This window comes from Staurois parvus, unplaced genomic scaffold (genome assembly GCF_062004578.1).
Source record: "Staurois parvus isolate SC_StPar_1 unplaced genomic scaffold, SC_StPar_1.0 ptg000412l, whole genome shotgun sequence".
NCBI classification, from domain to species: domain Eukaryota; kingdom Metazoa; phylum Chordata; class Amphibia; order Anura; family Ranidae; genus Staurois; species Staurois parvus.
This window is the reverse complement of record NW_028318208.1, coordinates 1,408,330-1,422,500: the sequence shown is the minus strand read 5'-3', so window position 1 is coordinate 1,422,500 and position 14,171 is coordinate 1,408,330. Positions and strand designations below refer to the sequence as shown.

Here is a 14,171-nt window from a genome sequence, read left to right as displayed (position 1 = left end):
CAAGGTCCAAATTGGGCCCAAAGGGTCAATATTTTGTGTGGCCACCATTATTGTCCTATGGACACAGCTGATCACGTGATGAGGTAAAAGGCCAATCACAGGGCCTTGTACCACGTGATCCGCTGTGTCCAATGACACAGCAGATCACGGAGTAAATACAGCTGCCGGTTATCGGCAGCACTTTCCTCACACTGTCACAGCATGAGGAAAGTACCGCTAATAACCGGCAGCTGTCACAGAGCAGATCGGTACTGATGATCAGTGCCCTGCAGTGCCACCCATCAGTGCTCTGCAATGCCCCCCTCATCAGTAGTGATGATCAGTGCCCTGAAGTGCCACCCATCAGTGCTCTGCAGTGCCCCCCCCCCATCAGTAGTGATGATCAGTGCCCTGCAGTGCCACCCATCAGTGCTCTGCAGTGCCCCCCCCATCAGTAGTGATGATCAGTGCCCTGCAGTGCCACCCATCAGTGCTCTGCAGTGCCCCCCCATCAGTAGTGATGATCAGTGCCCTGCAGTGCCACCCATCAGTGCTCTGCAGTGCCCCCCTCATCAGTAGTGATGATCAGTGCCCTGAAGTGCCACCCATCAGTGCTCTGCAGTGCCCCCCTCATCAGTAGTGATGATCAGTGCCCTGAAGTGCCACCCATCAGTGCTCTGCAGTGCCCCCCCATCAGTAGTGATGATCAGTGCCCTGCAGTGCCACCCATCAGTGCTCTGCAGTGCCCCCCTCATCAGTAGTGATGATCAGTGCCCTGAAGTGCCACCCATCAGTGCTCTGCAGTGCCCCCCCCATCAGTAGTGATGATCAGTGCCCTGCAGTGCCACCCATCAGTGCTCTGCAGTGCCCCCCATCAGTAGTGATGATCAGTGCCCTGCAGTGCCCCCCTCATCAGTAGTGATGATCAGTGCCCTGAAGTGCCACCCATCAGTGCTCTGCAGTGCCCCCCCCCCCCATCAGTAGTGATGATCAGTGCCCTGCAGTGCCACCCATCAGTGCTCTGCAGTGCCCCCCATCAGTAGTGATGATCAGTGCCCTGCAGTGCCACCCATCAGTGCTCTGCAGTGCCCCCCTCATCAGTAGTGATGATCAGTGCCCTGAAGTGCCACCCATCAGTGCTCTGCAGTGCCCCCCCCCCCCCCCCCCATCAGTAGTGATGATCAGTGCCCTGCAGTGCCACCCATCAGTGCTCTGCAGTGCCCCCCATCAGTAGTGATGATCAGTGCCCTGCAGTGCCCCCCTCATCAGTAGTGATGATCAGTGCCCTGAAGTGCCACCCATCAGTGCTCTGCAGTGCCCCCCCCCCCATCAGTAGTGATGATCAGTGCCCTGCAGTGCCACCCATCAGTGCTCTGCAGTGCCCCCCATCAGTAGTGATGATCAGTGCCCTGCAGTGCCACCCATCAGTGCTCTGCAGTGCCCCCCCCCCATCAGTAGTGATGATCAGTGCCCTGCAGTGCCACCCATCAGTGCTCTGCAGTGCCCCCCCCCCATCAGTAGTGATGATCAGTGCCCTGCAGTGCCACCCATCAGTGCTCTGCAGTGCCCCCACCCCATAAGTAGTGATGATCAGTGCCCTGCAGTGCCACCCATCAGTGCTCTGCAGTGCCCCCCCATCAGTAGTTATGATCAGTGCCCTGCAGTACCACCCATTAGTGCTCTAGAGTGCCCCCCCCTATCAGTAGTGATGATCAGTGCCCTGCAGTGCCACTCATCAGTGGTCTGCAGTGCCCCCTCATTAGTAGTGATGATCAGTGCCCTGCAGTGCCACCTATCAGTGCTCTGCAGTGCCCCCCCATCAGTAGTGATGATCAGTGCCCTGCAGTGCCCCCCCCCCCCATCAGTAGTGATGATCAGTGCCCTGCAGTGCCACCCATCAGTGCTATGTAGTGCCCAGCAGTGACGCCAGTCAGTGCCACCTATCAGTGACCATCATTGCTGCATATCAGTGCAGCCTCATCAACACACATCAGCGAAGGAGAAACATTTTTATAATAGAAACAAAGAAAAACTTTTTTTTTTTTATTTCATTGATTTGTTCATTGATTTTTCCTGTCAGTGTGAAACTGCTTGCCCTGTACTGTCACACTGACAGTCTGCAGGAGTCCTGCATCTGCTGATCACTGGTGCAATGCTTTCCAAGCTTCTAAAAAAACAAGGTAAATGCACATTTTTTTACCTGCAAAAATATGTGACTTTTAGTATTTTTTGAAAAGGTGAACTTATCCTTTAAAACAGGTGGTGAGGAGGTGACATAATTTCTCCCAGCCACCTGTCAAAATCCCTTTGAATAGCAATCCTCTTTGAATCGCTCTTTAGAGGGCGACACAAGTGTAAACAAGCCCTACAGCTCACTGACTGTTTGTAGGAATGTGTATATATGTTCATAGCCTGGCCACAGGTTCACTTGAAGTGTTTGGTGTGAGAACTCCGATTCCAGCCTCTTGTGTCAGTGGCCTTTCCTAAACTGCACCTCACTATTTTAGGTTTTTTTTCTTTATAACTACAATTGGTTACTTATTCTCTAAACCGAATACATTCCGTTTTGGTACATTCCTTTCAGGAGCTGACATTGTAGAAATTCCTTCTCCAGGAGGTAATGTACCTTACTAACTCCCAATGCCCAGGCCTTGCAGGAATAATGAACGTTTTATTGCCATCAACAATGCATGTAAACCTCGAATGCTCGGCCAAATGGGCAGCACAGTGGCTAAACGGTTAGCACTTCCGCCTGGCAGTACTAGGGCTGTTGGTACGAATTCCAGCCGCGGCACCTCCTGCCTGGAGTTTGCATGTTCTCCCTGTGCCTGCGTGGGTTTCCTCCAGGTGCTCCGGTTTCCTCCCACACTCCAAAGACATGCTGGTAGGTAATTAGCTCCTGTCTAAATTGTCCCTAGTATATGTATGTATGGATGTGAGTTAGGGACCTTAGATTGTACACCCCTTGAGGGTTAGGGACCTTAGATTGTACACCCCTTGAGGGTTAGGGACTGATGTGAATGTACAATATATATGTAAAGCGCTGTGTAAATGACGGCGCTATATAAGTACCTGAAATAAATAATAAATGTAATATTGCTATTGTAGTGGCCACAAACGGGACAGCCTCTGGTCAGATGGTTCCATGCTGTAAAGCACGGGTGTCAAAATAGTGGCCCTCCAGCTGTTGCCAAACTACAAGTCCCATGAGGCACTGCAAGACTGACAGTTACAAGCATGACTCCCAAAGGCAAAGGCATGATGGGACTTGTAGTTTTGCAACAGCTGGAGGGCCGCCAGTTTGACACCCCTGCTGTAAAGGAATCCGAGGGGTCTGCAGTGGGAATATACCTGGTCTGCACATAGCCAGCTCAAGAGTTGTCGATCCAGTGACTCCATATTACTAGAAAGAAGACTTTAAAGCTAGAAATACAATTTTAAAGCGCAAGGGATTTGGTAAAATGAATACCCCTGTAAAGGTGCCCCCTGGACTGCAAGGCTTGCATGCTTGATAAGTCTGGGGGGAGCAGAACAAGCTGTAATAAGTATGCTATGCCTTGCACATGCAGACTCTGGCACTGTACTCTTCTCCCTGGGCCCTCCTATACAGTGTAGAACCACTGGTCCTGCCTTGTGTTTGGGGATGTCAAAGTGTGAAAACCATCCACAGTACCAGAGAGAAGAGGCTTGGGGACCAGTTGCAAAGCATCATGGAAGCCTGCTGGAGCCAAATATATAGATAAATATAAGTCTGACCCCAGGTTCACACCTATGCAGGTTGCGTTTGAGTCGTTTCTGCATTGCGGTTTGCTTTTTTGCACCTGCGTTTTTGATGCGTTTTGTGTTTTTTTTTTTCTTCATATTTTTTTTTCTTGTTGCTAGGCAGATTTAAAACGCAGCAAAAACGCAATACATGCTATTTTGCAGCGTTTCCATTGAAGTCTGTAGAACCAAAAACGCAACTTTTTGCGTTAAAAAAAAATCCCTGACCCTTTCCAAAAAAACACACACCGTGTGAAAACGCGGGGATGTGAACATGTTCCATAGGAAATCATGTTAAATGGACTGTACTGCGTTTCTGCAAAACGCTGCAGAAAATGCTTAGGTGTGAACATGGGGTAAGGGCTTGTTCACATGTAAAGTTGGAGGGTGGTAAAACACTGTGGTTGAATCGTGGTTTTTTTGCCCCCAATCCCTACCCCCTTTAGCTGCTGAGGCAGCAGCCAAAGGTGTACACATGCCGCAGCAGGAATTACACCCCCTGTTGCTTTTGATGGGTGCTACCGCCTGTCAGCCGAGACACATTCAAGTAAGTGGGCCACTCTGCAAGTGCCCCACAACTGCATGCTTCTGCGGGGTCCAAGGGCTTAAAGCAGGTGGTGAGAAAGCAACACAATGCTGCGTGTTTAACCCCTTGTTTGCTGTACTGCACAAGGCTGCAGGGCAATTGCAGAGCGGCCTCATTCACATGAATGGGTCATGCTTGGAAGGTGCTACACCCACCATCCATGACAGGTCATAGGAGCAACACTGCAGAGGTGACATCAACTTTTGCAGCTCTTGCGCCATACTACAGCTCCAACTTTACAAGTAGTCCCTCTGCACTGCACACTGCTTGATGCTCTGGGATGGCTAGGGTTGCCACCCCATCCCTTTAAAACCGAGCACATATTAAAGCGGAGCTCCACCCAAAAGGGGAAGTTCTGCTTTAAGGATTGCTCTCTCGCTCCCCATTAAGGATTGGCACCTTTGGGGAGCGGGTACCCGAATTTGACAGGTACCCGCTCCCACTTCCAGTCCGATTGCCTAGGCGATCGGAAGTGGAAGGTGTCCTTCCTCCCTCCCTCCCTGTAGTCTTGTGGGACACGTGACAGGTCCCAGAAGACTACAGGACCATTCATGAAGTGCAGCGCTACTCGCACATGTGCAGTGGGTACCCGGCTGTGGAGCCGCAAGCTATCACAGCCGGATGCCCACACTGAAGATGCTGGCCTCCTGGCATACAGGACGGCTGGTGAAACACCGAGGGACAGGTAAGTGGCTGTTTTTTTAAAGTCAGCAGCTACAGTTTTTGTAGCTGCTGACTTTTATTTTTTGACAGGATGAGTGGAACTCCGCTTTAATGACATGGGTTCTGGGGCTAATTGAATGCAGATAAGGCACCAAGCGAGTTTAATAATCACCTTAGTCAGCCACAGAACCCCTGTCATTATATATATATGTTTAGTTTTAAAGGGATGAGGTGGCAACCCTAGGGATGGTGTGTCAGCAAGCCCAGACCGAGATCTACCATTCACCTGAACGAGATCTACAGGTTGCAGACCCCCGCTATAAATGCTCGAGATCCTGAGAACATAGCCAAACCCATATTGAAGTTTCTTTACCAGACTTGATGCAGATCTGGAAAAGAGGAGAATATGTTTTTTTTTTGTTTGTTTTTTTTAATACTTTTCCAAAACCTGCAAATTTTTCATTTGCTCAGAGTCCTGGTTCCAGGAACAAATGTGTCTCTAGCAATTCATTGATTTGTTTTCCCCACTTGCCTACAGTTGTTGCACCTTTTAGGCTGCGTTCACACTAGCCTTGTTTGCAAGCGGCAGACAGGCGTTTGGGAAGCGTTTTTACTGCTTCCCAAACGCCTGTGAAAATTCTGCACATTGCAGCACATGGTGCTGTTCACACAGGAGCGTTAGCGCCGCGGCAAAACGGACGCCTCTGGTCCAGTCAGGAGGAGTTGAAGCCTCCTATTCAAGTCTATGGTGCCGCTCCGCAAACGGCCGGCGTTTGCGGTGCGGTTGCGGCGCGTTTGCGGAGCGGTAACACCATTCAAACTTCATTATAGGCGTTTGTGGGACATTTTTAACGCTTTGCAAACACCTAGCAACCGCCGCTAAACCGCGCATGCGGCGTTTGAAGAGCGTTTGCGGAGCGTTAAAAATTGCTCCGCAAACGCCGGACCAACGCTTGGCAAACGCTATAGGGCCGTTTGACAAGAGTTGGAAAAACAGTCAAGTGTGAACGAGCCCTTAGTCTGTTAACATTCTTTTCCTCTGCAGAAATGTGTATATTTGTGATGGATTCATTCCGTTTACTGTGTATGTCTGTGTGTATATTTTGCTCAGACGTTCTTAGCAGCTACTTCCTGTCAGTGCCGTGTACGTGACACATATCTGTGCTGTACATGTTGGGAAATCCAGGCAATATGGTCTGGAGCCGTGTCATGGAAACTGGCTGTGTTTGTTAGAGTTGTCTCCACGTGGGCTCTTTCCAAATGTGTTTAATAGGAACAAGCTGTAGGAATGTAAAGTCCAGAGAACATGTCTGTACTGAGTATGTCCTGACCTCTGCTGCTAAATCCTTTCATTCTGCCGCACATTCATTCACTGCTGTATGAGAAGAACCACAGATATGCAGATTGTAAGCTCTTGGGCTAATACATTGACCTCTGACGTTCGTACTGGTCCCAGTCTTTAAAGTGTAGGTATAGTCAAAACGTTTTTTTTCTTTTTAGATAGAGAAGGGTTTAAACCCCTGTAAGTTTATTCTTTGTTGTCTGTATTCCTTTGCAGAGATTTCCCTTCACTACCTGTCTTGTAGACACAATAGGAAGTAAGGAATTTCCCACTTAGGCTACGTTCACACCTATACAGGTTGCGTTTAACCCGTTTCTGCATTGTGTTTTTGCCACGTTTTACAATTTTATTTCATTTTTTTTTTTCATTGTTTTAAAACGCAGCAAAAACACACTACATGCCTTTCTGCTGCATTTCCTTTTAGGCCTATAGAACCAAAAACGCAGCTTTTTGCCTTAAAAAAAAAATAATCCCTGACCCTTTCCAAAAAAAACCACACCATGTGAAAACATGTAGATGTGAACATGTCCCGTAGGAAATCATGGTAAATGGACTGTGGTGAGTTTCTGCAAAATGCTGCGGAAAACACATAGGTGTGAACCCGGGGTAAGCCTGTTTTCACCAGAACAGGTTTCTGCATTGGAAGATTTACCATCTCCTCTTGTTATGTTCACAACTGTACATGTTTGGATTTCCCTATCAATTTTTGTCCCAGTGACAAGGAAAAACACAGGACAAACTGAAAAGGCAGATTTCACACTGACAAAAAATAACCCTTTCCTACTCCATCCAAAACAGAAAGAAAAAAAGACTTGACATACAATGTAAATATTAAAATGCAAAAGAGCCCTTACTTTGACCACAAATAATCACTGGATCACTTTGAAGCTGTCCTTTTTCAGCTGAGCTATAATGGGTTAAAGCGATACTGTTTGTTTATAAATTAAAGTGGTCCCCCAGGCATATATATATATGTATATGTGTATATATATATATTTATTTTTTTAATTATTATTTTTTATTTTTTTTTAATTTTGGATTGAGTGTCAAGAGTTAAATGTTCCGTTTGGTTTATAAGGGGCCTTATACTTGTGGATAATGGAAAGAATTACCCCCCTCATAGATAACTGAAAAGAGCAATGGTGTCAGTGGGAACTTATCTGAGAGGCAGAAATCGCTCATTGCTCAAGGAACCCCTAGCAACCTCTGGAGGAACCCTGGTTGAGAAACCCTGCTTTAGGGGACACTGCTTTTATCTTTTCCCATCCTTTGTTGCGTCACAGTGCTGCTCACCTCCAGCAGCTTCTTTGCACCACTTCCTGTCTTCAGTGGTCACCTACCAATGCAGGGCAACCTTTGGAAGACAGGGACAGAAGGTTGTTACCCTGTAACAGGAAGTGCTTGAACCTGGAACTTCATAGCAGGACAGACATTATTTTAATGAACTCTTCATAATTGGAAATATTTAAAAAAAATTTATAGATTTTATGTGTATTTTTCTGATTTGATTTATATTTATTTTAAGTCTGACAAGACACACCTGTTGTCAAAGGCAACAGATAGATGTCTCCCCACATTTCATTCTTGGCGGGGACATCTGCCTGCATATGGAAAGCCTGTTAGATAATGTAATAGTCTCTTTTTGTTTTCTCTCTCTCTGCAGAGGACCCCCGGTGCAGCCCCTGAGATGCCAGCCTAGATTATGACCTCGAGTAAGAATCCACGATTCATTCATTTTTCAGCTGGTGCCACGAACATTCCACCAGAAAACACAGACGGGGTACCAGCTTTTCCTCCCCACTACTATCTGCTCTTTCTATTGTGCCACATATTCCGATAACCGTACACAATAGAAACAACAAGCCAAACTACTGTATGTTTTAACATCAGTTGCACAGTTTTTACATCATCGGGTCACCCACAATATCCTTTGACCTTTTATTATTACAGTTCAGCCCTTATTTCTTTTATATGATGCAGAGTGTAACATGAGGAGCTAGGACATATAAAGGTGGACAGAAACACCCAAATCTCCCAGGTGGGCAGCACCGGGATCAGAAACTGTAGGATGCAGATCCCACAGTTGAACTATCCAAGACATAAGAAGCCCTCAGCCCACCAGGCTTCACCTATAATTTAAATATCAAAAAATGCTTTTGGGTGGGCAGGCCCTTCTTTATTTTCTTAGGTCTCCTTTCTTAGTTTTGGCCCATCCAGCTCTTGGCAACCCTTTCTGTTTTGGGGTCTTTTTTTTGCCGCTTTCTTCTTTCACTTTGTTGTCCTCACCACTTGTTAAGCCATTGACTGCAAGTATGCATCTTTTTATGTTACAGACCAGAATGGAAACTACATTTGGACCAGCATTCACACCAGTGACAACAATTACAAAAGGCAAGTTCAATTAAGTGTAATTGGTATTTTGTAGATGATGTATAGCTATTTTAGACCTACAGTGCATTGATTAATTATTCAGACCCTCTTCACTTTTTCCAGTTTTGTTGTGTTGCCGTCTGATACTACAGTTGTTTAAATTCGTTTTTTTTTTTCCCATTAAACGATAAGTTCACCTTTCGTAACAAATTAAATGTTACACCCATATGTAAGGTGTAACATGTTACGACCAGCCCGGCCCTCACTTTGACAGCTAGCGGGGATCTTCTCCCTCCCACTAGCTGTCAAATGTTTTTTAAAAAAGGGGCTGTTTGGTGCTCCACCCACCTGGCCACGTCACTCATTTACAGTCCTCTGTGAATGAGAGACTACAAGTCCCAACAACCTTAGCAGCTGTCAGGTGGTAGTACATTCATTCTTCCTGTCAGTATATCTGCTTGCTCATATCCAGATATACTGATATACTGACAGGTCTGCAGGAGACCTGCATGGCACCAACGATCTGCTGATTGCTGGTGCAGTGGTTTACAGGCTCCTGCAGACAAAAATAATAAATGCACATTTTTTTTACCTGCAAAAAATGTGCATTTATTTATTTTTTTACTAAAAAGTGAACTTATCCTTTAATCTACACTCAATACCCCATAATGACAATGTGAAAACAGAATTTTAGAAATGTCTGCAAATTTATGAAAAGGGAAAAACTGAAATATCACTTTGGCAAAAGTCTTCAGACCCTTTGCAACAATACTTGAAATTTAGCTCAAGTGCCTCCCATTTCTCTTGATCGTTGCTGAGATGTTCTACACCTTGATTGGAGTCCACCTGTGGTCAATTAACCTCTCTATAAAAAGCCTCACAGCTGACAATGCATACTGTATCAGAGCTGGAGCCATGAGGTCAAAGGAACTGCCTACAGAGCTCAGAGACATAATTATTGCAAGGCATAGATCTTGGGAAGGCTACACAATTATCTGCTTCACTGAAGGTTCTCAAGAACACAGTGACCTCCATAATTCACAAATTGAAGGAGTTTGGCAGAACCAAGAGCTGGCCAAACTGAGCAATCAAGGGAGAAGGGCCTTAGTAAGAGAGGTGACCAAGAACCCGATGGTCACTCTGACTGAGCTGCAGAGACCTGTGTGGAGGTGGGACAGATAATTGAGAAAAAAAGTTATTTAAACAACTGTAGTATCAGGCTGCAATATAAAAAAAGTGCAAAAAATTAAGGGGTCTGAATACTTTATGAATGCACTGTAAGTCCATTTTTGTGTCATATTGTAAGGTGTTGTATGAAAATACAGTAACTTTTCTAATAGCAGTTTTTACCTATTTACCCCTCATTAGTTTTTAATGTTGATGCATTCTCTTCAAATGACTAGGCACCAGTATTGCCCTTGGTTTCCCTGCAGCTAAAATTACCTTATTACTGACTTTCCATGCCTTGTTCTGCATTGTGTCTCTGTGTGGAGGCAGCCAACCTGATAAAGGTAGGGCTTTGCATCCCCATGTCAGCGTTACCCCCAACTGATGACTCGTGATCTGGTGAAGGAACAGTTCCTTGCGCTATGTAGATCCTTGAAGAACAATCAACAGCACAATAGTAACATCACCAAGTCCCACTCCAAATACCATGAGACTAGATATCTGAAAAAAGCAGCAACTTAGATGATCACATAGAATACAACTTTGAGGCTGGTGGCATATGGATGCTTAGGCACAGGAAGTGCACAGCTATTCTTCAGGGTGAATTCAGGACAGGTAGATCTTTCAGAGTACTGTTTAGGCACACTAAACATTTCTAGATGTTTCATTTGACATAACATATCTTCATTTTTAGAGTCAGGTCCACTTTAAAATATTGCGTACAGCTTTGTCTGCAGTTTCACATAGTGCTAATCCACACCTGGACAAACTGTGGCCCAGGGCCACATCCGGTCCTTTGGTTGTCCCTAGCCGGACCTCAATGTCTCCACTGCCAACATGCTTCTCTGAGTCTGTCAGCTTCCTCACTGAGAAAGCTGGCAGGCTCAGAGAGGTACGGTGACAGATGTCTGTGTGAAGAGCTGCAAGAACTGGAAGGAGAGAGTCTGAGGAGCTGATCGGTACAATGGGAAGGCTCAGTTCTGGTGGGAGAGCGTTGCCTAGAGGACATTCCAATGCTCTCCCGCTACTTTGCTACCCGGCCAAGTTCTTCCTGCATCAGAGGATAGAAAGAAAACTAACAGAAGGCACACCAGCCTAGTGCATTATCGTTGCCTCCTCACCACCTGATTTTAACATGATTGCCGTGCAATGTACGCAATTGCGACATGGTAGCATGGCAATTAGAGGTTTAAATCAGGTGTGAGGAGGCGACACTGTGCCCGTCAATCTTTGAATTTTGCCATGGTGTTCAGGTAGACCTCTACCTCTTTCAGGTTGCCTACCCCTGGTTTACATGCTTATGGACCTTCCCGGGTCCAAAATTAAAACTGAGCAGAATAAAGTTTGGCACTCCAACACAATCCTAGTTTCTCATGTGGCCCCTTGGGAAAATTAATTGCCCCACCTCGTACTAATCGGAATGACAAAGGCCTGCACCAGCTGGAAGGTTGTTGGTACAGTTTACAGAGTTTTTTTCCCTCCATTGCCTTACTCCATGTCTGTGATTCCAATTAAAATAAAAACAGGATTGGATGCCAGTATCCCGCTTTTCTTTCTTGCAGCTGATAGTGCGAGTTCATTTAAACAGCATCGCAGAACGCCATCGACTTCCAGCACTTTAGCATTTTCGCCCAGGGATGAAGATGATGTTATGGTGAGTAGGAAGAATTCTGTGCTCTATCCTGGCATACATGAGTAATGAATAATTCCTTATTTTAAGTATCCTAACACAGACATTGTAATGGTAAGAAAGATGGGGGGGGGGGGTGTATGACTAGGTCGGTTAGATTACTGAGTGCATCACTGGGCCGTATGGTCAAATCCTTGTGCCTAGTGGAGCGGACAGTCGTATTAGATACACTATACTAATGCTATAGAAAAAATACAATGGGAGTCGTTAGTGTAGTGCAGTGGTTCTCAACCTTCCTAATGCCACGACCCTTTAATACAGTTCCTCATGTTGTGGTGACCCCCAACCATAAAATTATTTTCGTTGCTACTTCATAACTGTAACTTTGCTACTATTATGAATTGTAATGTAAATATCTGATATGCAGGATGTTGCTTCTGTGATTGTAGGAGAAATTTTTTGTGCCTGTCCCTTTGGATATTTTTGCATGAACTGTCATGAGCAGCCCTCGACAGCGGAGTACTAATGATCAGATTATCAGAAAGCGTTTTTTTTCATCCAATTTTCTCATCGTGTGAACAAGGCATTAGAAACAATCTTCCAGCAATGCAAACGGTGGTCATACACGCTTCAATAAATAATAATAATATTGAGCGGCTGTAGGGCACACGCTCTGCGGGTAACCAGATCCCCCCTCCCCAGAGATAAAGGGGGGCCCGGCTCACATTTATCCAGCTGTTGTGAGCAGCTGCCCACCCGGGGAAACACGCAGCAGGTGCAAGGGCAGCCAATGGGTGGCAGAGGGGCACCTTCGACCCGCCCCTTGCAGGGGAGGAGCCTCCAGCCTGGCCGGCCGCTCATAACACACTGGGAAGAGGGAGCGGGCCAGTCAGTGTGCTGGTGTTAGTTCAGCGTGAGAGGCTCGCAGCAAGTCGGGACTGCGGGACACCCTGCCCAGCCCCTCCGGCCGCCCTCACCACTACCTCATAGAGTCTATCTGCATGTGGGCAGACCTGCCTGAAGACGGATAGAGGAGTGGTGTCTCGGTTCCTAAGACCATCCGAAATATGTGTTTTCCGATGGTCTTAGGCGACTCCTGTGAAAGGGTCGTTTGACCCCCAAAGGGGTCATGACCCACAGGTTGAGAACCACTGGTGTAGTGTCTATGATAATAAAAATGCCTATTTCTGTGACTTCCGATGGGCTTTAAGAAAGCATTAGGCGGTTTACCTGTCCAGTATCCCCTCTGATCTGGTTCCATTGACAACCATTAAATTTATGATTTACAGCACATTCACTTTCTGTGACCAGGGCAATAGGTAAGTGTAGTACACAGACAGCAAAAAATGTCTGATAGAGGTTCTGCTCATTTCACACACTATCCACTGGCTGTGAAAGGGTTAAGAAGTGTTGGCGTTGTCCCAGTTGGAATATCATTCCCAATATATATTCATCATTGGCCCCCTACCCCCCCTCTTCCCACACGTTTAGTATATCCCCTCCTTCCCTAGTCTCCTCACATCTCCAGCAGGAAGCAGCCGAGCAGGCTGAATTCAATAGGAGGAAGTGTCTGCATATACACTCTGGACAGAGCTGGCAGGACTTAGCCTGAAGCAGTCACCTAATCACTCTCTGCAGGGTGCTGGGAGCCACAGCTGTGCTGGGGATTTGGGGACGTGGGTCCATCAGACTGCGAATGTCACCCATAGTGCCAAGAACTTGTGAAATAGCAGCACTTAGCAGAACTGTCATACCAGCCTTCTGCAACATGTAAGGATTATCTGTACAGAGAAGAGCTGAGGTTGCTGAATATATAATGGCGTTCTATTGGACATACCCCATTCCTGTACCTAGCATGGTGTGTGGACATTCATATGGATCATTGTATTCCTAAGATTCTAAGTCTGCCCTTTTGGCACAAATCAGGAGCCTCTGCTACGCTGTATCTCAACCCCTTTTGGATTTTTTTCTTTTTCCAGCCTCCGATTAGCACCTCCCGGCGCTCAGATTCAGCCATATCAGTGCGCTCTCTTCATTCAGAGTCCAGCATGCCCTTACGCTCCAACTTTTCACTCCATGAGGAAGAAGAAGAGCCGGTAAGGAGAAAATCTTAAAGCTGTCACAGAATCTGTAAGTAGCCAGGAACTGGATTGTCTTTCATGTTTTTAACCATCCAGAAGTGTTGTCTGGAGTCAAAACTCGGCATAGACTAGACTTTCCAGTCACTTGACTGCTTTCTGATGTTCAGGGGAACTGGAATAACACTCCAATGTGTATACAGATAATTATACAGATGAGGCATATATAAATACCGCTGCCCTTGTAAACATATAATGCCATATGTTAGTGGATCTTTACATTTGATATCCCAAGGAATACATTTGCTGGGTATAAGGGATTTTCTTAACTGGATAATTTAAATCACTGTACTAGGTTAAAAGCTTAGTATATATTTTTATATATAAATATAGATTAGTGTTTTTTGTTATATTGAAAGCATACAAGGTTGTTTTGGAAGTACTGATTATTCATTTAGAGGTTATAGGTATTAAATGTACACACTTAGTAAAAGTTATTCTTTAAGGCATGCCCCCGATCCCAATGAGTGCATTCTACCTGGTAAACTACTTACCTTCCTCCCCTTCCCTACAACTTTCACTGCAGGCCTGCCC

At 45.9% G+C, this 14,171-nt stretch overlaps 1 protein-coding gene across 7 annotated transcripts in view; it reads left to right on the top strand.

Moving 5' to 3' along the window:
* Window positions 1-14,171, top strand: part of TRAF7 (TNF receptor associated factor 7) — a 95,843-nt gene that overhangs the window by 34,074 nt on the left and 47,598 nt on the right. For 2 of the 7 annotated variants that reach the window (XM_089686805.1, XM_089686806.1), the window contains exons 2-5: window positions 7,996-8,044; window positions 8,666-8,723; window positions 11,432-11,523; window positions 13,479-13,595. In XM_089686805.1, coding sequence (XP_089542931.1) covers window positions 8,672-8,723; window positions 11,432-11,523; window positions 13,479-13,595 — 261 coding nt within the window. In that variant the 5' untranslated portion in view covers window positions 7,996-8,044; window positions 8,666-8,671. Of the gene's footprint in view, window positions 1-7,995; window positions 8,113-8,665; window positions 8,724-11,431; window positions 11,524-13,028; window positions 13,358-13,478; window positions 13,596-14,171 lie in introns of those variants that run through there. The other 5 variants (XM_089686803.1, XM_089686802.1, XM_089686807.1 and 2 more) reach the window with 3 other exon arrangements.